Raw genomic sequence first — 25489 nt, 5'->3', positions numbered from 1 at the left:
TCAATCGGAGATTCTCTGTCCTTTATTAAGAAAACTCAGAGACTAAAGGAGGCTAAGTGTGAAAGCATTTATTATTAGCTGTCAGGCAAATGTTTGCCAAATGGATGGATAGAGACCTTCGTCCGGAAATAATGCTTTGTCATTCTGTCTTTGTGACCCTGGGCATTTGTTAAGAAGCAGGGGGCTGGGCAGGGGTCACAGCGTGGACTCCCAGCAGAGCAAGCCCACCATGTCCAGCCAGGGATTAAATGTGCAAGTCCTGGTGTCATGAGCTCCAGGCTCCTCCAGTGGCAGCCGACTCATCACAAGCTTGTTCCTGTGTTTGACACGCACAGAACTCAACCCAGCCTTGCACTTAACAGGTGCATGATTGTCCCTTGTGAAGGAAGACAGGGACTTTGTTTCCCCATCATCAGATGTGGACACAGGCATAGACGTAATCAAACGAATAATATGCTCCATATAAATTCATTCTGCGAAGCGCATGAATCAGTGAGATGACATCAGTCAGGGGCTGGAATTCCTCCAAGGAGGCAGTTTCTAAAACACAGAGCCCGGCACCATCTCCCTTGCCAGCATCGGCCTCCCGGGCCTGGAAGGGCTGCCTGTCTCGCTGTTTTCCTGAGGTGCCTCCTGCTGTCTCGCCAGGTGCTGTCCCATCCACAGGGGACCCCTCTGTGAGCTCAGACGCATCGATCCACCCACACGTATCGGTTGAGCCCCTGTGAAGTGCGAGGCACTGAAGCCTGGAGACGGGGTGCTGAAGGGGACTCTGTCCCCACCCGCGAGCTGCTCGGAGAGACAAGACCTACCCCTTAGCGAGCGCGGTGGTGGAAGCGGTGTAGTGCAGAAGCAAAGCCCACAGCAAGAGGGACGCCCCCGCCCTGCCCGGCACGCGCAGCCCTGGCCCGATTTCTTGTGCACGTTATAACCTTGGGCAGGTAGGATTTAAGGGGGGGGGTCACAAAAACCCACTGCTCAGACCTCCTGCTGGGGGGAGCTGGGCTACAAGACACCGCCCCCTTCACGCAGAGGCCACGCCCCCTCAAGCCTCCAACCCCATCCCCCACATGCGCCCAGGCTACCCCCAGCGGGTGACTGGCGAGCATCGGCCTGTTCCCCTGGCCTTGGGACCCCCTGAGCAACTTCCCACCCAACTGGCCGAGACTTTCTCAGAACTGTGCCACCAGCCGGGACTCTCGCTGCCCTCTCCTCTCTGCCCGAGGTGTCCACAGGTGTCAGAACCACACGCAGACTCTCCCTGCCTCCTCCTGCCTCCTCCTCGGTCCTTCCCAGCAGCTCTCCCAACACAGCTCTCGCAGGTTGAGCCCCGTTCTGGCGTCTGCCTCTTGTAGGACCTGCCTGCAGTGTGTCGAGGCTCTGCCTTGTACCTGGGTCCTGCCGACAGGACGCTGTCCCTTCTGTCCTGTGAAGGGTGTGCTATCTGTCCCATCTGGTTTACCAGAGCCTATGTGGCCTGGGGCTCTGCCCCGTCCCTGGATTTGCTGGGCACCCTGCAAGTGGGGCTCCGGGTCACACCTTGGCCTGGCTCCCGTGCCTACTGACAGGGGCCTGTTCTTTCGTTGGGGCCCCCTGAGGTGGACCGTTGGAGGGCCACTACCCCAGCCTGTGTCTCGGCCACAGGAGTCTCCTGACTGGCTGTGCTCGCTCTGCCCGGGTCTGGCCCCGGCCCAGGCCTGGGCTCCTCTGGGTCTCCAGGGGATGCACTTCCCTGGCCCGGTGGGAGTGAGGATGGGCCTGGCCCCCACCCTGGCCCAGGGTGAGCGCTTCTGCGGTGGTCCGATCGGAATCAGGGGAGGATGGCCATTCCTGGGAGCAGGTATCCTTTCTTCTTTCCTTCCCCCCAGAACACGACACACAGGCTGCTCTAGTGGCTCCTGGCAGCCACTGTGACTGCGAGGAAAGGTAGCTGAAGCACAGGTGGACACAGAGAGAAAGAACGTGGCCCCACCCTGGACTTCCTGCTCTGAGACAAATACTGTCGTTCAAGTTTCTCATAGTTCCAGCCACAGACGCATCCCAAGCAGGGGAGTCCGCCTAACACAGCCAGACCACGGCCCTTTCCAGAAGCCGGTGGAGGCTGCTGGCTCAGGAAGTTGGTCTAGAGGCAATTAAATCTTTGGGGGTGTGACACAGACTGCATTCTTACTGCTATTTATGGAAAGCAATTTTCTTAGAATAGATAACTCAGAACAGACCTTCACACCCTGAAGTCAAGCACCATGAGCTTCTGTTTGGAAAACGAAGCACCGTCAAGTGCTGGACGATGCACGTTGGGCCCAGGAGCCCCATCCAGATGGGCAGAGGGGCACCAAGGGGGGAGGGGGGACAGAGGAGGAGGGAGGGGGAGGGGGAGTGGAGGAGACAGAAGGGGTCTCTCACCTGCCTCTCAGGGGTGAGGTGGGAGCCGGAGCCACTCCGATTCCACCTGGGGCCGTGGTGGACAGTCCCCGCTACAGATGGGGCCCCCACCTTACTGCCCCAGGGCCTTCTCTGAAGCTACAGGTGCCCATTCAGCCCACACCTGAACCCCCTGCCCTAAAGTAAGAGCAGTTAAGATCCCAGGGGTGATCTTCAGCCAATGGGCAGTGACAGCAGAGGGCAATGGCCCAGCCTCTTGGGCACCTCTGAGACAGTAGGATGCCCAAGGACTATGCCCCATGGCTACCTGGTAACCATGGTAACACACCCAAGTTGCCCCCTCCTACTCTCCCCACTCCCTGCCTGCTTGCTGGAGTCACCCTTCAAATTGAAAGCCTGCACCCAAGTCCTGGTCTCAGGCTCTGTCGTCCAGATTAAGAGACACGATAAGTTCATTGAAGCAACACGACCGGAAATGCACCGCGACCGGCCCAGGGATGGTCTGGAGAACAAGCAGCTCCACTGAGCACCTGGGAGATGCCCAGTCTGTTAAATCCCTTAGGGCAGGCTGGCTGCCCGAGGCACGTGTTGCTAAGCAACCCCAGAGGAGGCCCACGCCCACAGGGCCAGTGCACCCCACACCCTGGACGGCCTCGGAGGCCCAGCACACAGCCAAGGCCCTGGCCATGTCATCTCCTTGGTGTTGGCCGATTCCCGGTCCTTCCTCCCAAGCCTGGGCTCTGTCTTCTCTCCTCTCTCCGCTGTCACCATTGCCACCCACCCGCCCACGACTCGGCCCTTTCCCGAGTCCCAGCCGACCGGCTCCCTCCTGACGCCTGGGCCCTCTCCCCTCTCCGTGGCTGGGGATGCCCCTCCCGCCTTTGACTTCCTGGAGCCGCTTTCCATGTAGGACTAGAGCTCAAACAGCAGCAAGCACACACCAAGGACGGGGCCGGCACCACGGCCAGCAGAGCAATTCAGGGGCCGCTGCGCCATTCCGGGAAGGCACATCCTCCCTCAGAGGCCTCCCATGCGGGAACCCGGGGTGACTGGCCAACACTTGCCCCAGCGGTGCCACGCCGTGGCCATGCTCACTCAGTGTCCCCCTTGATGCCCGACCCCGTGACAGTGGGGCCCGCACTAGGACCCATGTGGGCGGTCAAGGACCTTCTACCCTGGCGGCCGGGGAGCAGCAGCGCGGGCGTCTGGAGTGGGCAGACCTTCAGCCCCGAGTGCGCACGGCGGGCAGTGCCCCACTGAGCACGTGTAGGCAAGTGCTTGCTGTCAGATGGCCTTCAGAGACATTCGCTGGCCTTGCCGCTCCTCTGTGACCCTGTCTCCCTGTCCCCATGGCGACTCTAAACAAATACTACACATACTCCCTGCCCTAGATTCTTTCCCCTTATCTGCCTATTGCAACACTGACACTCCTGCAAGGCCCGGCTCAAGGCCACCTCCTCCCTGTAGGCTTCCTTGACTACTCCTTCCCACACATCAATTTCAAGAATTCCTCAAGCCATGGCTGTAGCATTGTCTTGTGGGTGAGCCAGCAGTGGTTTCCTGCATATGAATGTCATATCTGTTGCAGAATCCTCCTGGCACCTCCTGCGGTTAGGCCAGGTGGCTGCAGCACAGGGAGGTTTAACCAGCATTTCCTACCTGTTGGTTCTCTCGTTTAGCCCCCAGAGACATCCTCTCCAATGGGGTGAGGACTCGGATCTGACCGAGACTTTGCTACCTTATAAAAGGGTTTTGGTCCAGTGTAGTCTGGTTTCCCCTGGAACCCTTCCTCCCAAGGAGCTAAGTTCAGGGCATCCTTAGGCAAACAGTGAGAAAGTTTGGAAACATGATGATGAGTGACAGAAGCCAGTCACAAAAGGCCTCACACTGAATGGTTCCATTTACAGGAAATGTCCAGAAGGAGCAACTCCACAGACATGGAACATACATTAGCGCTTGCCAGGGGCTGGGGTGGGAGGACACGAGGGGGGACGGCTAAAGGGTGTGGGGTTTCTTTCTGGGGTGATGGGGTGCTCTAAAACTGATTGTGGAGGTGGATTCGCAACTCTGCGATTATACTAAAAACCACTGAATGTGCACCTTCAATGGCGAATGGCACAATATGTGAATTGAATCTTAATATACCTCAAGTTATATATACTTTTAAGAGGGAGTGAAAAGCAGAGATTTGGAGCATCAGGCCCAGGGTGGACATTTGGAGGGGAGGCCGGGCGAGGCTGCTTGCTTGAGGTTTCAGGGCACCCCAAGATGGAGATATCATAACTGGAGGGGTCTCAGCTTAGGCTCACATTCCATGGGACCTAAAAATTAGAAATCTTCAAATTTCCTGAGTTGCTGAATTTCCTTGAACCCAAGTGGGAGGATGAATGACATAGAATCCACCAGGGGAGGCATTTCCCTAGGCCTAAGGTGCCCCGGGCTCCATCATTTATTCACTCCACAAACACTCAAGCACCAGCTGGGCACCAACCAGGATCCCGCAGGCTGGGGGGGAAACAGACCAGTGCGCTGGGGACAAAGACCCCTACAGGGATGCTCCCAAAGAGCACCTGCAGCGGGGTGGGAGATGACTCCGACAGAAGGAACAGCGCCAGCACAAAGCAGAGACCGGGAGCATGCGGTGCATTTGGAGAAGGGCAAAGTAGCGCAGGCAGCCCAGAGCCCGCGGTCCAGCTGAGTGTGGGGTCAAAAAGTTTTGACAACACAGTGCGTGAGTGAGCGTGTGGGGAACCGAGTCTCTGCTGGTGCCGGTGAGCGTGTGCACTGGCACAGCCTCTGCGAAGGGCAATTTGGCAATGTCTACCTCTTGGATCCAACAATTTTGCTCCCAGGAATTTATTTCACAGATATATTTACACAATGCATGCAAGTATGGATAACAACATTTGTTGCAACATTTAAAAATACATATAGCAAAAGATTGAGAAGAGCTCTACCCCTAGAGGCCTGGTTAAATAATTTACAGGCTGTCTACACCGTGGAGTAGTATGCAGCCATGAACAGGAGGTGGCATTTCCTTTGTACTACAGGGAAATGATTGCTGGCACAAACTGTTAAGGGGTTAAAAAGCAAGTTGCAGAACGGTATGTCTGATATGCTACCATTCATACAAAAAAGTAAGAAATTTGTAAATGCAAGATTATCTTTGAAAGGATATGAAGTAACTTGCCTCTGGGCAGAACTGGGGCCTGGGGTCCAGCGTGAAAGACAGTCTTACTTTTTTACCACAGATCTTGCTGTCCTTGCTGAATGTTTTAACATGCACATGTATTACACATTCAATTGCGTATACATTTAAACAAACATTCTAGGGATTGAAGTCGATCTATAAACTTCTAGCACATTCAGCTACATGGTGCTGTGCAAATCACTTAATCTGCACCCCAGGCGCCTCATTTGTAAAAGAGGTGCAATGACAGCTCACCCACTTGCAAGCAGGAGCCTGGGAGAGGCCAAGATGTGCGGTGCCACTCGACGGGACCCAGCCAGAGACTGTGCCTCCCAGTGCAGGGGCCCTGGCACTCCCCTGGAGTCCTCTGTGAGCCAGGCTAGATGCTACTCTCCAGCCCCAGCCCGCTGAACGAAGCTGCACAGGCTGCAGCTCTGTTTGGAAACCTCTTCTCCTTCTGCCCTCCCCGCCCCTCCCCGCCCCACACCTGCCAGTGTTCCCTCCCCAGACACAGGACACGTCACCCTTGGCTTCCTTTCCTCTTCGCCTCTGGGCACCAAAACCTGCTCCAGCTATTTTGGTCACTTGTTCCTTCTCCCTCCCCAGGGTCTCCCCTTGGGGTGTGTCTCTCACTGAGGAAAGAAGGGCTTGGCTTAGGTGCAGGAGGCTCTGGGGCGGCGGGCAGGATCCGTCTGCTTTCCCGCAATGCCAGCAAGGCCCCGGTGGGACAAACGAGCCAGTGGCCCTGGCGCTCTGCGAGGTTCGTGCACAAGGGAACCGAGAACGCATGCTGCAGCCTCCGCTCCGTCAGCGACAGCTCAACACCAGTCCCCATCCTCGGGCAGTCCCCGGCACTTTCTTATTATGGATGTGCTGCTCTCACAGCCGAGGCTGATTAGATAGAGGCCGGCAGGTCCTGGTGGAGTGACATTCCTCACCTCCCCCAACGCCCTCTCACCCTCCAGCTGCCTCCGCTTCCAGCCCTGTCGCCCCTGTCGCCCTGCAGCCACGCCCGGGCTCTGCCCCCGAGAAGGGGGCACCAAAGGCTGCGGAGGGGAAGGTGCACGCCCCGCGAGAGCTGGGGAGCTCCTGCCCCTCGCCCTCCACAAGCCCCGCTCTGGTGTGGGCCACAGTGATGTTTGGGGTCTCCTGGAATGTCCTCTCGCCTCCAGAATCTCATTAGTTCCCTTTCCCCAGTGCTCAGTTGCCCTGGTAGAGGCCGTAGGTCCCTTTGGGGAAGGATGGAGAGAGACAACAGCACAAACTATCGGGAGTCTTCAAGGGAACCCAGACTCCCCTTCGTTCCAGGGGTGCTGGGTCTGTAAACTGGCACAGGTCTGGGGACTGATTCAGGGGCCGTGGCTCTGTTTTTATGATTCAAGTCAGACTCTTGTTCACTCAAAGAACCCTCCACTCGCACAGATGGAGTTGGGATTCGGTGGGCTCCCAGCGATTTCATTTCTAGGAACACCACGATCAACCAGCCCCTGCCATGGGTCTCCACGATCCAGACTGTTCCGAATGCTGCTTGACTTGCTGTCCCTGACGGTGACCACGCCCGCCACCTTGCCTTGGTGACTCTTGTTACTGCCACCGAGGGACCCAATTACTCCCACTGCATCCGGGATCCCAGCGGCAGCAGGGCCCACTGTGGTCTCTGCCCCACGGAGAAGCAGCCATAGCTCTTCAGGGGCTGGGCTCCCTCGCAGTCTTGGAAAGAGGCGTGTGCGTGGAGGGGGGAGGTCTCACGTGGCACACCCACGAGAGCTTTCCCATCTCCCTAAGCCATTGATGCCGCCAGCCGTAGCATTCCGAGGGGTGCGTCCATGTCTCAGGCACCCCCCCAAGACTGACAGGAAAAGGGCTGCCCCCGCCCCTTCCTAGCCCTCTCGCAAGCCCAGGGTGAGCCGTGTCTCCGTGGGGTATCTGTCCACCCTGCCATCAGCAGACACTGTACCTGCCCCCCTTCTCCCCTCTCCAGGAAGGAGGTGACTCAGAGACTTCCGAGAAAGGGAGGCTCCCATGAGCCATGCCGCCCAGAGTCCCTGGGATGGGGACACCCGAGCGAGCCCTCGGAGGGCAGGGCTGGTCCAAGCCCGTGGCCTCCCTCCCAGAAACCCCTGGGCTCCTCAGACACCCTTGCTGCCCCCTGAGCCCTGGGTCCCTACCCAGGCTGTGCCTGGGACTCCAGACCCTGCGCCTTTGCTAGCCCAGGGCAGCTCCTGCTCACCGGTCTCCTGCCTCGTCTGTGTGGGGGCTCATCCGTGCTTAGGGTCTCCCGAGGCATAAGGCCTCCACGTGGGACAGTGTGACACAGAGTGATGCTGGGGCCGAACCACTCCCCCCACCCCGAGCCTGGGCTTTCACTTTTAGAATCAAGAGTGTGAGGATGTGGGGGGGGGCACTCACTGTGCCTCCAGGTCTCACAGCAGGCAGCTGCCTTGGAGCCCACGGGGACCTAGTGCCGTCACGGCCATCTGGGCCCACGGACGCATCGATTCCCTTCACCACTTGGGAAGTGAGCGCTCGGTGCCCCATCCTTGGCCCAGAGGCACAAGGCTGCCTCAAAAGGACATACCCCCCGGCCTGGGCAGGATAATGACAAGAGTGGGCATTGAGGGCTGACGGACAAGCAAGTGTGGTCAATACACACAACGGAGTGTCATTCAGCCTCAGAAAGGAAGGGAGTTCCGACACAGGGTACACATGGGTCACCCTGGGGACATTATGCTAGACGATGTAACACAGCAATGAAAGGACAAATCCTATAGGATTCCACTTACGCGAGGATTCCACTTACGCGAGGATCCCCGAGTGGTCAAATGCGCAGAGATAGAAAGTATTACAGAATGGAGTTGCCAGGGGCTGGGGAGGGGCAAGGGGACGGGGAGTCGCTGTTCAATGGGGACAGAGTTTGGGAAGATGAAGTTCTGATGGTTGTACAACATGTGAATGTACTTAGTGCCACTGAAGTATACACTTAAAAATGGTAAATTCCATATTATGTATATTTATTACAGTAAAAAAAATACCTAAGAAAAGGAGTGGCTGTGTCCCTCAGTGCCCGGGCAGTGCGGGCTCCGCTGGAGCAGAGAGGGCCCCCAGGAAGGCCCGAGTCCTAGTCCCTGGCCGGCCGTGGCCTGTGCAGGAGCCGTGGTCCAGCCTCTCCACCTTTCGGTCTCAGGTGTCAGACTCGCCCGCACCTGTGCTCTGTTCCAGGCGCATCTCAGGGCCAGGACCCCAGGGCACGTCTCAGATCTCCCATCTGATGCTAACCGCCCCCAGCAGGAACAAGGCAGGCTGCGGGGCGCCCACCGTGTGTGGGGCGGGTGCTCAGGACGCTCCTCTCCTCACCGGGCCCTCACTGCCGTAGCGGGGGGTGCTGTCACCCCAACCCGACCTGACCCACACACAAAGCGGTGCTGCCTTGGGCCACAGCCGGGACCCAGCAGCGCCGGGTCCACGCAGCGCCCCCCTCCTGCCCAAAGCAGCCATTTCTAGAACGTTTTCCCAGCTTTTAGACATTTTGAAACGTTATGTTACTTTCATGATTCAAAAAATGCACCAAATGCATTAAAAACAAATACACAGATTATCACTCGGGAGGGTATTTCTCCTCCCGTGGAGCTGCGTTCTGTCTTCCCAGGGGCACAGGGAACAGGGTGATGAATCCCTCCTCAGTAGGGCAGCCCTTCGGATAGTTGAAAACTGCACCCACCCTCTCCACAGTGCACACCCGTCCACGCCAACTTTTCCACCACCTGACTGTCCCTGCCCGTGAAAATATTTACAATCCCATAGAATTAATATTAAGAAACTGAATACAACCCAGACAAAACAAGCCGGTTTATAATAGTTCTAGAGTCTGTAGTTCAGACTAAAAAGGAGAAGACAGAAGAGGCTCAAAGTGTGGGGGACCCCCGCATCCCGGGGTCCGAGGCTGCGGGGGGCAGCCTGCACCTGCCCGGCCCTTTCTGCGGTTGGGTGGGGGTGAACGAGGCCACCAAATCCCTCTGGGGCCTGGCAGCTGAGTGGGGGCCCTCCCCCACTTCGATTTTCTTTGATTTTTCTATCCTAGGGATGAAGGTGATCTATTTTTAGCATGGAGGCTGGTATAAGTAAGGAGTTGCTATGGCGACCGCGGGTGGTTACAAACCAGGTCCTGCTGCAGCTCCCAGTCATAAACACGTCCCAATTCGGAACCAGGGAGGCACGTGGCTTGGAGGGGGCACTTCCCCACCCACCGGGGTCCCGCCTGCTGTCTTCCTGGTGTCCCCTTCACAGGCTGAGCGAGTCTGGCTGGTGGGGAAGCGGATCAGGACGTGGCACTGCGGTCACAGGAACGGGGGGCTTCACTGGGGACGGACACTGAACTTCAACTATGAGGCGGGAAAAAACACCTGCATTTGTGCAGAGCGGACGGTGGGCAGAGGGGGTGGCGTGCTGTGCCAGGCACCGGGTCCGGAAGCTCGGGGAAGAGAAGACACGGCACCTGCTCACAGAGTCGCCAGGGAGGCGGGACACACACAGCTGACGCGGCCTCACTGTCTACCACGGCTGCACATGTGCGTCCCTACTCGGCAGTCCTAGCACAAGCGCAGCAGGAAGGCAGCCCGTGTACGGGGACACGCACAGCAGTGCCCCTCGTCACAGCCCCACACTGGAAACCCCAACGTCCAGCAACAACCAGGGGGATGCGTGAGTCGCACGCACTCTGTGCGGATAACGGAGGGCCCCGCGGCGATAAAAGCGGATGGACATCACCCCACGTGCTGACACGGCTGCGTCTCACAACGTTCCAGTGACAGGAGCCAGACAAATAGATAAATATCACACGATGTTCACAGCCAGACAACACTGACCCGGGGGGGAGCGGGGAGGCTGCTGGGTGCGGTTACAGGAGGGTGTGCAGTTTGTGCAAATTCACCAGATGGTTTGTGCTCTTTCCCGTGTGCTTATACTTTAGTAAACTTTGCCTTAAAAGTCCTTAAAAGCTAGCACTGCATTGTTAGCCAAGTGTCAAAACGGCTGTGCCAAAAGGCGTGCGGCGCTGGAGGGGTTTGAGGCAGACCTGTTCATGGGCATCGGGACCTCCAGGGGAGGCAGGACCCCACCCAGGCCACCAGGGTGGAGTGGACGCCGGGGGCTCCACCAGCAGCCACGGGAGCCCTGAAGTGGAGGATGAGCCCAGGGAAGGCAGGCTGGGATAGCAGGTGACCGGAGCTAAGGTAACCATGAGTGGACTCTGGAAGGCTCCGGAAAGTGAGGTTAATCACTCTCCAGGCTTGGCACACCCGGGGCTGCCTGGCCTGCAGGCACCAACCTGGAGCTGCAGTGGCCTTCGCCTCTTTCTGTGGCACCAAGCAGACATCGGGGTCATTGCCCACAGCTGCTCAGAGGTCACCTCTAGGCTGCAGCCACTCCTGTTGCCCCTTTCCATCAGCCGTAGCTGTTCTGTGACCAAGCCCAGGGCTGGCCAGGCTGGGCCACCGAGGAGCCAGGAGCAGGGAGGGCCCAGGGGCTTCAGGTCCTGCATCCCCCGTGAGTGCGGGTGAGCACCACGGCAGGGAAGGGGTGTCCTGTGATGGCAAGACAGGGAGGAGCACACAGTGGCCCCCCCATCTCCCAGGCACGGCCCTGCCTGGAGGTGGGCTGAGACTCATCTTGCAGACTGCCATGTGGGACTGACACATCTCTTGGCCTCCCTGGGACTCACTTTCCCCATCCGTGGGAGGGGACACCACCTCCACCACCTACTTTACCTGCCTTAAGGGAGTTCTCAAACATAAAAACATCCTAGAAGCCACACCGTGTGACATCGTCCTTGGTAGCTGATGGTGACCTCCCACCCAGGCCAGCACGCAGGGTCCCGGCCACATTCCTGCCCCAGTGTCCCTTCCTGAACTGGCTTCCTCGTCATCCCTGCTCTCTCCGGTCCCTGGTCCTCCTGGCGCAGCTGCCGCGTGGCCTCTCACCTCCCATGTCTGTCTCTCGAGCGTGAGACACAGTATCCCACACGTGGCCTGTGCAGGGGTCACAGCAGCCGACAGGGACGGGGCTGCCATCGCCAAGCGGCAGGAGGTGTGGGAAAGGGCTGCCTCTGGGCCTCAGTGCACCCGCAGCCCCTTTCTCGGGCAGCGCAGGACGCGGAGCCGCCCAGTCCCTGGAGGACGTCGGCTCACTCGGGACAAGCTGCCTCGGCCACACACGGCCAGGCCGGCAGCCTCGGCCCCCTCCCTGCGCCGCACTCTCAGGACGCGCCCCCCCTGCTCAGACCCCTTCGGCGAGGGCCAGTTTCTCACGGCTTGCACTCTCCAGCCCCGCATTCGAGGTTTCCTAAAACCTGGCCCTGTCTTCCTTTCTGGACTTTTCTTTGCGCCTCCCCTCTGCGTCTCCACCAATCCGGCCTCACCACGGGCTCCAGCACAGATGCCGCCTCAACTCCCACCGAGCCCCAGAGCATTTGGCGCCAGCGCCCATGGCCCGTGGCCTTCTCTTAGCCAGACCCCCTCACCCCGACGAGACGACAGGCCCACGTGCCGCACCCTGTCGCCAGGGCCAGCGTAACGTGCAGGACAATAAACGCACTGATAGACAATCTGCTGGTGTCTGGCTGACCCAATGATACGCGGTCGGTATGCGGCATAAGAGGAGTGTGCCCGGGGGGGTGAGGAGCCCGCCTTTCACAGCTACTGCCAGGCTGGACCCAGAAGCCCTAAAGCCCAGTCTGAAGCCTGTGCACCTTGGCCGGAAGAGTATGTCCATCACTCTGTGCAGTGGGCTCTTCTCAAGCTAAGTATTAATATTTAAAGATCCACAAAAGGGAAACCGCAATTTCAAGAGCATGGCCTATTTGTACACTAACGCATCCACAGGTCTAAGTGTTTTAGTCTAGATTGAGAATGTCAGAGTTTTCTGGAAGCGAGTCAGCTTGCAGGAGCGTGAACACACAGACTCAATCTCTACAAAAAATAGAAAAATTAGCCGGGTATGGTTGCATGTGCCTGTAGTCTCAGCTACTCGGGAGGCTGAGGTAGGAGGATGGCTTGAGCCCAGGAGTTTGAGGTTGCTGGGAGCTAGGCTGACACCATGGCACTCTAGCCCGGGCAACAGAGTGAGACTCTGTCTCAAAAAAAAGAAAAAAAAGATGCCTGACAGGGAGGCAGTCCAGGCCTACAGTGACAGCTTTGCAGTGGCACCCTAGGCTCCCATCTTTATTCTCCACCATCCTCAGTGTGTGCCTTTCATTCTCAGCAGTGACCTTGGGGGCCGCGATGGCTGCCAGAGCTCCAACCATCACATCTATACTCAGGGCAAAGGGAAGAAAAAAATGACAAAGGGCGATTCACCTCTCTCTTCTTTTAAGAGGCTTTCCCATAAGTCTAAACAACATTTTCACTTACAGCTCACTGAACAATTTGGTCACGTGGCCTACTGAGGCACATACATTGCCACACAATGAAAAGAGGGGTCTTGTTATTGAGGAAGACGAGGGACAGAAATGTGGGTAACAGCCAGCAATCTGTCACAGGCAGAGAAGAATGAGACAGTCTCCACACCCAAGGAGGTTAATGAGATGCCCAGCTAGACCAATCAGATGCTGCCTTGAGTAACTGTTTAACTGCAAAAATGGGTGGGACAGTTGCAGATTCTGGAGAGCCTGGGAAAGAGTCCGGAAAATACCGTGAAAGGGCTGTGGACCTGGAGGGGGGTGGGGGAAGGGCCTTTCAAGCGAGGCCCCTCTCAGCCACCCCGACCAGAGCAGCTGTCCTCAGGGGTGGTGGGATCCAGGGCTCCCTGCTCCGCACCCAGACAACACAGAGGTGCATTAGGGACTGTCAAATGCTGGGCCACAGAAGCCTCCAGGAGGGTGGCTGCAAGGGTCCCATTATTGGTTGGTTGGGGGACAACCCACTTTCCCTTCCATCTGCCGCCGACAAACCCGCCCCTAGTCGGGCAGACCCCGCGGTGTGAGGACCCTCCCCAGGCGAGGGCCGGGCTCATCTCCACAGCAAGGCCAGGAGCGGAGGCCACCCAGGGCCACAGCCACCACGCTTCTCCCAGCACCAGGGAGGGACGCTGCCACCGAGGACAAAGAGACACCTGCGTAGTACGGGCAGCTCCAGAGGTTGCTCTGAACTGCCAGGCTGCCCTGCCCCCGCAGCGTCCTCTTGGGCCTTCCCCGCTCCTGGGCTGCCCGCCCTCCCTCGCCCGGCCACACCCTCCCCAGGGCCCGCTCTCGCCCAGGGCCGCCCTCTCCTTGGCTCGGACCGCGGGGCGTTCGCCCACTCCTGAGGTGTGTGCTTCCTCTCCTGTCTCCGTGCCTCTCTCTCCTCACGTGTCACAGAGGCAAGGAGGAAGCAAGGTGCCTTCTACCTGTGTCCGAAGCACCTGCCATGGGGCATGGATCTAGGTGCTGGGGACGTGGGGGTGACCCAGGTCGGGAACCGGGGAGGCGAGACCCGGCACTGCAGCACCGGGCAGGGCGAGGGGAGCAGAACCAAGCGGGAGTCAGGACTGAACACGGAGCGCCTGCCTTTGCCTTGCTATCTGGCTCCTACACTTCCAGGAGGCAGGTACCCTGGCCCTAATCACCCCAGGGCCGGGCACCCCACGGGGACAGCCCAGAGCCTGCTGACGTTATCCACAGTCCCAACCCTAAGGCTGCTGCCTCGCCGGTCTTTCCTCCAGAAACCACAACAAAGGCTCCTGCCCACAATTTGGCCTCCTGGCCCACGCCGTGCCCCACCCCATGGCAGGGCGCCCCTGCCCCTGGGGAGCTATGAGTAACAAACCCTTTCCAGTGGCAGCGGCTCCTGGTCTCTAGGCCTCACCACATCAGAATAATAACAAAACCGACATTTAAAAACACATCGTCCCATTGTCTATACCAGGCATCTTCCTTTTCCTTTGCTCTGTACTGGCAGACATTAAAAGGTTTCCATGTATACACAGACACACACACTCTCAATAAATTATTTGCCACCATAAATGCTTCCAGAAAAACATGCATTTCACGCTGACTGCTGGAGAACTTCTCAGAAACCCTTGGCGGAGCCCACCCGCACTGCAGTGCTCGCCCAAGGCCTCAAGTTCATGGGCACCAAACACAGAATGACAGACTAGGCCCCTAGCGTCCGAAGCTCAGAGTTCAGCAGATGGGACTGCCGTTTTCTGGTTGTTTTGGACTTGTCTCCCCAGCAAAACCGAAAGTTCCTGGAAGGGAGGAACTAGAAATTATGTGGATTACAGATAGGAAAGCTACAGGAAGGCTGAAAATACGCTGAGCTGAGCCTGCGTGGTTTTCTCGCTCATTTGTTCCCATGTGAGATCGCTGGTCTTAGCTGACCAGTGTTACCTCTTCCAGGCAAACGCTGGGGGGGGGAGGGGGCGGCCAAGCACGTTAGTGATCCGGCTCTCTGTCCCTTCCTGCCGAGTCTGTCTGAACCCTCGCCCTCTTCCTCCCGCAGTAGCGCTCTGGGCCCAGGTACCCGAGGCTGGACGCCCGGCCCCTGCACCAGCCCAGCCTCTGTTCTCTGCAGGCCACCGCACTGCTCAGCCCAGGGACCTTCCAGGCCAAGAGCAGTGTCTGACCTTACCAGGGGGGCTTTGCCCTGGACCACCAGCACTGTCATGAGGCCGTCGGTGACCAGCGCCAAGGCCTCTGCCCAGCGCCAGAGCCACGTTGGCCCTCAGGGACATTCATGTCGATTTGTTCTTAACCGCATTTGGGCTTTGTATACTTTTTTCTTCTCAATCACTAGAAGACAAAGTATTACTGGAGGACAAATTCATCTTGCTCTCTGGACGTACCAAGCTCTTGATCCCACCCGGAAGTTGGAGGCCCAGATGATGACCCTTGGACGCCAGGGCCCCCTGGACCCCTGGACCTGCCCTGGGCCAGGCCCGGTCTCAGAGTAGCAGGGCTGGCCCACACCCAGCCTGGCTTCTGCCCCAGCCCCGGGCCCCCAAGCCATGGGAGGCTTCTCTGTTATCATCCAGAGCCAGCATTTTTAAAATTCATCACATTGCACGAATCTTCCTCTTTCCTGTTTCTTTATTCCTTCCACCAGGCTCTGCAATCTCGCCCTATGGTCTTTCAATGCTTTCAGACATCCGCCGTCCAGCGGGAAATGTTTGTCCAGCGTCTAGCTTCTCTGCTCAGAAGTCGGGCTCTACAGAGGAAAGCAGCCCCCAGCGTCCCTAGAACACACCGAGCCCTCCCTCCTCGGGGCCTGGGCCTCTCCGTCGCCGGAAGGACCTGAGCACAGGTATCTGCGTGACCCTCCCCGCTGCCCAAGCCTTAGCTGGGATGCAGCCCCCGCCCCACCTCCTGCACGAGCCAACCCCTCGTCCTGCGTCCATGCCGCTCCACCCCCACCTCACCACGAGAACACACCTGTCTGCCTAAACAGCCAAACAAAGGACAAACACTGCATGACTCCACTCCTGTGAGGTCTCTAGAGTCGTCACATTCATGGGCTGGGTGGGGGGAGCGGAGAGCCAGTGTCTAACAGGGACAGAGTCTCAGCTGTGGAGAGAAGAGTTCTGGAGAGGGGCGGTGGTGAGGGACGCACAAGGGGAATGCACTTAACGCCACTGAACTGGACACTTACAATGGTGGAGATTCTGTGTTATGCGTCTTCTACTGCAATTTAAGAACCCCTCATTTTTCTGTCCACCCTCCCTGGGCCACGTGCCCCTGAGAGTGCTCTCTGCCATCTCCCTACGGTGGGAGCAGCAACCAGCCACAGATGCCGGTGGGCCTGGCAGAACACTGGGCACAGTGCCACCTGTCACTGGGCACAGTGCCACCTGTCAGATGGGTGCTATCACACTATCCTCCCCACTTCTGCATATGATTGAAAATTTCCGTTATAAAAAGTTAAATGTATATTGGGATATTTTAAGGAAAGCGAATCAGGACACCAGCAGCCAGGCTGGCAGATGGGCAGCCAGAGGCGGTGTGAGGACCATGAGAAAGCGGGGAGAGACCACAGATGTCACTCGTCACTTTTCAGCCCCGCCCTCTATTGGGGCTGTGCGCGCCTGACGCTGCCCCCAGAGCTACACGCAGCCAAGGGCTCCGCTCGCACTGAGGGGACGAGAGCGCTGTGGCCAGCAGTGCTGGGGTGGCCGGAACGTACCTTGGGGGGCAGTGAGGGAGGTGGACGTTCTGGTCAAGTCGTCACACAGTCGCAGGGAGCAGGCTCGGGGGCAGGTGGTGAGAGCAGGGTGGTCCGGGGTGCGGACCCCAGTCTCACTCAGACCGCGGCAACTCAAGGACAAGATGCTGCTTCCTGACACGCCCTCCCGTGCCTGTCCCCAGCTGTCCCCGGGAAGGACTGCTTAGGACTCTAGTTCCGATTATTTAATAATTACTCCCTATGATCAGCTTGTCACTTGTCTAGCCCCGGAGCACGGAAACGGAGACAGGGGCTTCCCTGGCGTGTGGGATGCGGCCTCCCTGGCACTCTGCCGCGGGGGCCCACGGGGCAGAGTGGGGTGCTGGTGAGTCAGCGCGCCCATCAGGGTCTGTCTTGAGGCCGAAGTGTTCAAGTTTCCAGTAAGATGCGGACTTCCGGATGACAGCGCTGCACAGAGGCCAGTGCAAAGGGACATAGTGACTCTGGTCTCGGGGCCTCGCTCTTCTGTCTTGGTTGCTCTGGACAGTCAAGAGGCTGTGGGGGTAGCCCCGTGTGTGTGTGTGTGTGTGTGTGTGTGTGTGTGTGTGTGTGTGTGTGTGTGTGTATACATGCATGTGTGTGGGTACACGGACATGTGCACGTATGTGGGGGTGTGTAACAAAGAAGATGTGTCTCTGGCCTGAGGAATCACAGGCAGCCACCAGATGAAACAGGTACGTCTCGTCCCCGTGGGAGCAGCTCCCCCTCCAACTGGACCAGAGGAGACCACGGGTCCTGGGAAAGACCGACAAAGCCACAGAAGAAACAGAGAACACAGCAGGATCCCTGCTGACCGCCAAAGTGTGTTTCATTGGGGGGAAATGGAGGATGAGTAAAAGACAGGCACTTTCAGGACCCCCACACAAGCTTTCTTGGGAGAAGGCGCCTCATCTAACGTCCTTTTAGCTCCAGGAATAACTGCATGAAGGAGAGGGCGCTGCCGAGAGGTGACTGAAGACACAAAGCCCTGGAACAATCCTTCCTGGAGTATTTTCCAGCTGTCACGTCACCCACGATGCTTTTCTGGAGCACGTGAGGTGCTGCCAGGCCGTGAGCTGGAGCTGTGGACAGAGCGTGGCCTTGCAGACACGGTCCCCGTCCTCCAGCAGCCAGGAGGCCACAGGACAGGTAATTGGGTGGTTTCACACAGAGCAGTCGTTAAGCCGGGTCTGGAGAAATGGGTAAGGTTTAGACAGGCGGGGAGCTGGGGGGAGACTGGGCTGACACTCCGACCGTCTTCCTCACTCAGTGCATCCTCGCCTGACTCCCCCCGCCCACACTCTAACCCAAGTCGGACCACCCGTGCACCAGGCCCCTGGGCTCCAGCTGCCTAAGAGTGGCCTTGGCCCGAGCCGGGCTGCAGGGGCTGCTTGCTTTCAAATCCCAGGGGAAGCCTCTGGTGGGGGCCTGATTTTCCTGAACCTGTGGTCGGAGCTGGCATTTGCATATGAGCTCTTATAAAGTTGGTTGAGATGTAAATATTATTTTTGATCTCGGGGCGCAGGAGACAGGATGACAGCCAACTCTTAAACACAAGGGGGGAAACCACTGTCTGGCACACAATAGGCTTCTAGTAATGAGCCTGCCCATCTCCATCAGCAAAACCACATTTTTAGTTAAATAATAGGTTCAGATTTAATTGTATAGCAGATGAGTGTTTGTTACTTCATTATGTAAAATAAGAGTCTCCTTTTTAGACCACGTCAATGAAGCTCCAGTCTAGGATGTCCATCCCTCCCCTCCGCGGTCGGTCGGGGCTGGGCACGCCATTCCCGTGTAAATTCACCCTCGCGCTCGCTCAGTGAGATACTGCGCTCTAGTTCTTTTTCTGGGGTTTTCTCAGAAAACTTCCTGAATTCAAAAACTACTGTCCTCTTCTCTGCTACTCCCCTGCGTACGCACATGACACTGAGCCCACCAGAGGCTGTCCAGAAGTGCTGGTTGAACCGGATGTAGCAAGAGATACAGATTTTTAAACTTACCTTTTTCTTTTCTTACTATTCCAGTTTTCATTTACTGCCTGGTTGTTTTGCCAAAGTTAGCTCCCTATTACACATCATGACAACATTTTGCCACTTAACACATCACATGCCACTCAGGGGACACAGTCTCATGCACCCCTCAGTTTCCCCACCTTGACTCACCCACTGGGCTGTGTCTTCCCAACCCTGGTGACTGGGTTGATAAATGACAGCATCGGAGTGCGGACCGACCCTGCTGTTCCACCTTACAGTGGTCTGTTCGGGAATCTCCCACCCATGCGGACAGTAACACCAGTAATGGGCTAACTCTGATTCTTAATCAATTGAATCTACCATCGAATTTTGAGCGGGCAGGTCCTAACCAGGTGTGAAGCTAGGAAGGCTTTGGAATCCACTTGTGTAGCTCCAGCCAGACGGGCAAAATCCACTTCAAGCCTGCAGCTCCCTGGACAGACTGAATCACAGCTGCTTCCCCACCTGTCCCAACTGCACTGACCCCAGCCCTGCACGTGGAGGAGCTGTACAATGTCCCAGAAGCCAGGGAGACCACAAAGCAAGCTTCTCCCCAGGGGACACAAATTAGGCAGGGGTTTCCCTGCCCACATTAACCTTTGATCAGTCAGATTACTCAGCCACAGGACCAGGGGAGCAGAATTCCTTCTTCCTGACCTCTGACAATAGCTTCCTCTACGCACACACTTCATTTTCAACAGCTGAAAACAATTTCCATCCATGCTTTTCCTCCAAGCTACTATTTATGTCTAAATGAATGACAATCCAATTGATCACTAACCCCCTTGGGCCAGGTGGGGCAAGAGAAAGAAAACAGCTTCAGACAAAGTGACGCTGGGCAGCACACGTCACTAAGGAGACACTTCTCCATCATTCCTCTACCTACTGCCTCCCGGGCACGCGGAGTGAAGGGAGCGGCTGGAAGCAGCTCCTGCTGCGGAGGGTGTGTGCACGCTCGCGCCTCGGGGCTTCCCTCCCCTGGCACAGACCATCGGGCGATCGGGGGAAGGGCAATGTCCTACCAAAAAGGCCATGGGGCTCCGACTGGCGCCTCTCCGTGCTTCGGTTTTGGTCCTTGTGTTTCTTGTTGCCCCTGAGACTTCCAAAGCGCTTCATGGGTAGCTGTGGCCACAGGAGGGGTGACAGGTGAACATATCAGGACCCGCAGAACTGGTGTCAGCCCCAGGTGGCTGGGAGCCAGGAGAGATGCAGCATCAGCATGCAGGCATGGGGCGCCCGGCGGCTGCGGCTCCCCAAGAGCTCAGCGTGGCAGCCCGTGAGTCTGAGGGTCCTCACTGGGGGCCTTCGGACCACCCGCAGGATGGGCTCACTCTCCCGGCCAGCAGCTGGCAGGATGGGGGTCGCTCTCTGGGCCAGCAGCTGCGGGTACAGGCAGGGCAATCCCACTGCAGTCCTTCTCTGGCGTCCGCGAGACTCCAGGGAGCTGAGCAGTCCTGACGGGGCTGCACCTCCGGCCACAGCAGCGGGAGCGTCAGCCCGGCTGTCCTTAAGTAGGCAAGAAGCTGCCGGAAGCGCCAACAGAACCTCACAGGGGATTTGTTGATGTAGTTAAGGTCAGCTGCTCACTGATACTCTTCAGGGTTTTTTTTTCCTCCTTAAAATTAAAAGAGGAGGGAAGACCAAATAGGCAAAGGAAGCCCGAGCCCGAGAGTCATGTGCAGCTCTGCGTGATGTCTCTTTAAAAAGACTGTAAAAGGAAACCACCCTGTACAGACAATTCTTGGCACCAATTGGCCGGAGCACATTCCCATTGTGACATGACATCACACAACTATTTTGATTCATGGGTTCCAGGGCCCCACGGGGTTAGAAGGCTCCGGCTGCTGCCTGGTGGGGCAGCCACAAGCGCCTGGGCTGGAAATTGCTGGGGCTGCTTCGGCTCATGCCCTGCTCGACGAGAGCAGCCAGGCCGCCTTTAAGGGGGGGACACGGTTCCCCCGGAGTTTAACGGAAGGTCTTCAGCCAATGCGTAAGCTGAGCTCTGCACTTGCTGAGAACTGTAGAATGACAGAGCTGGAAGAGATTTCTGAGATGATCTAGGCCAACCCCCTTCCCTCACAGGCGGGGAAACTGAGGCTGGGGATGGGGATGTGACTTGCCCAAGGTCCTGCAGCCAATGGCAGAACCGGGACCGGCATTCGAATCTCCTCGATGCCTAAGCCAAACTTCTGATCTAATAAAACAAAATAAAATGTTTAGTTTGTGCGTGTTTTGCAACTAAAAAAACAAACTTTAGAAGCACAAGACCGGATAAGAAATTCTCAGCTGCTTTTGCTTATATCTTCACTAGATGAAGGGAAGTTACCTGCTTTGCTACTAACCAGTTTTGTGACCTTGAGAAAGTCACCTCCCATCCCTGGGCCTCAGTTTCCCCCTCTGTGAACCAAGATGGGAGGTCATTTGAAGATTTAATCTAGTTCTGACAGCCTGAGCTTCTAATGGCGAGGCAATCTGGGCGGATTCCCCCCAAATGACTGTCCACGTGAGAACAAGACCACACCAGGCGGTTAAATCACTCCCACACCACAGATTAGTAGCCTGGATTCCCCTGGCCGCCCATTAGGGTGGGATAACATTCAAAACCGCAACGCCAGCCATTTCTTAAGCGTAACTGTCATTAACTACACCGTGTCTGGGCAGAGGGGGTGGGGCACCCGTGGAGACACACAGCAACCTGCCCTTTGCACCTGGACCTCTGCTTGAGGGCTCAGTCCGGCCACCCCCTCGAGTCTTCTGCTGTCCCCGCCTTTTCCCTTGCCCCTTTCACTTGCAGAGCTATAATGTCGTTACAGTCACCGGCCATTCACTGTAGATCCCTGATGGCCCCCAGCTGCGGCAACAGGTGGGGAAGAGAGAAGCGCGGGGAGGTGTCTTCTTGTGGAATCCCCTGTCAAGCAGGCGGAGGCCAGCGAGGGAAGTGTACGATTCCACCCAGTGAGAGGGACCCTGCAGTCTCAGCTCCTGCCCCAGACCCGCCATCCCCACGGAGCCTGCCTCTGGCCACCCGGGAAGCCAGGGGAGCACCCACCAGCTCTCCGCAAGCCTGCTCGGCCGGGCGTGGCTCTGCCTGGTTCTAACCGTCCAGACCCCACCGACCCGAAGAGCAGCATGTGGACGTCCTTGGCTCTGACCCCTTCTGCCAAGACGTGCCTGTCTGCCATGCCCGCCTGGAGGACGTGGCCCGACTCTGTCCAGAGTGGCCCCACAGTCATACCATTGCTTAGCGGACCAAGAAAACACAGTCCCAACTTCTCTTGCACCGTTTCTACCAGATTCATGACTATCTGAGTGACAACTGTTTGCCTGGTGCCATGCTGGATGCTGCAGGGTCAGGAAATCCTTTAAGGCCTGATTCAGCCCTTAGAAACCTGTCGGGTTGTCCCCTGAGCGTGAACCTGTGGCTCCAGCCCAACTGGCCTGGTTTCCGTCCTTTGAATTCTCTAACCTACCCGCTTTCGCGCACGCGGTTCGCGCTGCCTCCGGTGCCCCTGGCCTATCTTTGCCTGTTTCAACCCTGTAAGGCGCTCAGGCCCCCTCAAAGACCACGCCCTGGCCCACGTGAGTCCTCCTCGCATCACTTCCGGAAAAAGCGGCTTTTCCCTCCTTGAGAGACTTTAGTACTTCCCGTCTGTATGTCAAGGTGGCCCTTACCACAGGGAAGACTAGAGCCCAAGAGGGCAGGGACCCAGGCCCACATTGTGGGGAGCCCCCACGCATCCAGCAAGGGCTGCAGTGGGGGCGCTGGACAGCCCCTCCCCCGCATACAGCTCCTGCTCCCTGCCCGTGTGCCGGCTGCACACGCTGCATCGGCACACGCCTGCTCCCCGGCTGCACGCAGTGCATCAGTACACGCCTGCTCCCCGGCTGCACGCGGTGCATCAGTACACGCCTGCTCCCCGGCTGCCGCGAGGTGCGGCCCACGGGGTGCACAGCAGGCACCGCGGGAGGGGAGAGCTCAGGCTGGGTTTTGGGTTTGTACCCCCTACCCCCTGCGGTGGGCTATGTCATCCCCCATCGGAAGGACTCTGCTCCTCTGACACCCTCCCCCAGTTTTCAGTCTCGGGTCGGGTACCCTCCCCTGCTGGGCACCTGCCATGATAGCAGCCCCGCGATACTAGCGACTGACTGCACCACTCGGGGTTCTGGGCAGCCCGCCCACACCTTTGAAAGCAGTTTCTTCATTCATCTCTCCTCCAGGATCCTAAGTCCAGTGTTCAGATCCTCAGTTCCTTCTTCCTGCTGGGACTCACTGATAGAATCAATGATCAAATATTTGTAGCAAGGAAGCATGAACGAACAAACAAAATAGGTCTTGCTCTCAAGGAATTTGTAAACAAGTTGGAGAGACAAAGGTAATCTTTTTTTTTTTTTTTTGAGATAAGGTCTCACTCTTTTTCCCAGGCTGCAGTGCAGTGGCATCGTCTTACCTCACTGCAGCCTCCAACTCCTGGGCTCAAGTGATCCTCCCACCTCAGCCTCCTGAGGAGCTGGGACTACAGTCATGTGCCACCACATCTGGCTAATTTTTAAATTATTTGTAGAGACAGGGTCTCACCCTGTTGCCCAGGCTGGTCTTGAACTCCTGGCCTCAAGCAATCCTCCTGCCTCAGCCTCCCAAAGTGCTGGGATTACAGGTGTGAGACATTGTGCCTGGCCAACAAAAAATACCTGTTAAACTATACTGATGGCATGAAAAAGCTGTGAGTATGTGGTCAGTGGGTGTGAGCGTCACGGGCCCAGAGGAGGGAGGTGGTTGGGGTCTGCGCGGTGGTGCCTAGGGAAGAGGAGCCAGAGCTGGGCCTTGAGGGTTGGGACGTGTGGAGAAGGGGAAGGACCCCAGGCCAGGCCAGCACAACACCTATCGGGGACCCCCGTCTTTAGAAACAGCCACCAACTCCACTGCCAGCTAGGCCCCCACATACCAGTGGATTAGCTCAGTAGTTAAATACAGTAGCCCAGACTTACTATGATCAAACTCTGAAAAAGACACAGTAAGTAGGTTTTGGAGTTTAACATTTGGATTTTCTTTTTTAAAAAACTTAGCTTCCAACAAACATTAAAATAGCCTCCCATTTAAAAATAAAATAACGAAAAAAAAAAATTTCTTTAGGAAATGACCACTGAGCAAGTGTCCCAGTAAGGAAGAGGCATATTCGATTAAAATGAAAATGAAAGTTTTTGTCTAAGCCAATGCAATATTCTTGTACTATATAACACAATAGATTGAAAGAACATTTCAAAGTTTAGTGACTAAAAGTGAATGATTTTAAAGTTGTGCAGATAATAAACAGCCACTTAGGCCCGATGGCTTTGTATTAATACTGAAGTTTATGTGGCCATTCATTCAATAAGTAGTTATTAACCTCCAGCAAATGCACAGGACAGTTGTTGATTGAAGGGATTAGGTGCTACAAACAATTCAAAGACATTCTTGTCCTCTAAGAACTATGTTTTAATTAGTAAAACAATCACTCCCATTTTCTGAGTGGCTACCATGTGCCAGGTGGGGTGCCGGTCACCTTACAGTTATTATTTTACTTCATCCTTCCCATACACCAGCGGGGTGGGGGTGTATAATTAAAACCATTTCATCTAAAGATGAATAACTTGAGCGTCAGAGAAGCAGCTTGACCAGGATCACACAGCGGACAAGTTGGGAGAACATGAACTTGAACCCTCCTTTATCTGATTCCAAAGTTCCCTCTTTCCACTGCACTGACCTTTCTCACACATGCGTGGAGGAATTCAGCAGCAGTAAGGCAGCGTCCAGGCCCCCGTAGGTTCCACGGGGCCGCAGAGGACCGCTGTGGCAGAGGGGATTTGGAAAGGAGAGTTTCTCTCTACATTCTTTAAAACGTTGATCTTCAGGTTGGGAAATTTAGAGGCAAAAGAGAGAAGAACCATGGTTAAAAGTCTCGATTTGCACCAAAGCCCACCTTGTGAGACAGGCCAGGTGACGGGGGTCCTGGGCCAGCTGACCCGACCAGTGGGCGCCGCGCGTTGGGAACACACAGCAGTCCAGCTCGCTCACCGGGGGACACTGCTGGGCTGCGGAGCACAGAAGCGGGGACGACACTCTTGTTTCCTCTGCCCTGCAGGGTCAGAAATCACTGCTGCTGCCCAGTGAGCTCTGGGCTCCACACTCCATGAATTTGCTCAATAGTGACATTTAGTGCCTTTTAGAGAGAAGTAAGGACGTGGCAAATTAGGCAAAGTGAAGAAAAGGATTAGCTGGATCACTGAGGTCACTGTTGTGTGACGGAGGAAAAGTTGGCCTGATCCAGCCAAAAGTTGCTGTGGGCCCAGTGCAGTTCTCTGTCCAACAGGACGGATGCCGGGAGGCTTTGGGGCTTTGGGTGGGAGAAGCTGGGAGCAGGCTCAGCGCGGCTTTAAGAAAAGCTAGATGATGACAAACATGGTGGCCTGAATGGGGGACGCAGACGGAACCCCAGCTACCCCACACGTGCTGGTAACCCACTGAAAATGTTCTTCCCAGGGCCAGCTGCGCCCGGGAGCAGAGAAGGGCTGTTGGTGACCTGATGTCAGAGGTGTGGGAGCAGCGGCATGCTGGACGTCCTGCACAGCCAGCCTTCTGGGGGGCAGAAGGGGCACTGATTCGTATCGTGGCCAATTTCTGTGGCATAAACGCTCCACTCTTGGTCCTTTTCAGGGTACCAATGGGCATGGACCAGCGTGCAAAACTCCTGGAAATTTAA

General features: G+C 56.7%; 1 protein-coding gene across 7 annotated transcripts in view; it reads right to left on the bottom strand.

The window, feature by feature from the left end:
- PRKAG2 (protein kinase AMP-activated non-catalytic subunit gamma 2) overlaps window positions 1–25489 on the bottom strand; it is a 242932-nt gene that overhangs the window by 114296 nt on the left and 103147 nt on the right. The window contains exon 1 of one of the 7 annotated variants that reach the window (XM_045565354.1): window positions 19775–20470. The exons of the other annotated variants lie outside the window; for them this stretch is intronic. Within the exon in view, the coding sequence (XP_045421310.1) occupies window positions 19775–19868 (94 nt within the window). The 5' untranslated portion in view covers window positions 19869–20470. Of the gene's footprint in view, window positions 1–19774; window positions 20471–25489 lie in introns of those variants that run through there. 7 annotated transcript variants of the gene reach the window in all.

Source organism: Lemur catta, chromosome 11, assembly GCF_020740605.2.
Source record: "Lemur catta isolate mLemCat1 chromosome 11, mLemCat1.pri, whole genome shotgun sequence".
Classification (NCBI taxonomy): domain Eukaryota; kingdom Metazoa; phylum Chordata; class Mammalia; order Primates; family Lemuridae; genus Lemur; species Lemur catta.
This window is presented reverse-complemented; position numbering and strand designations above follow the sequence as displayed.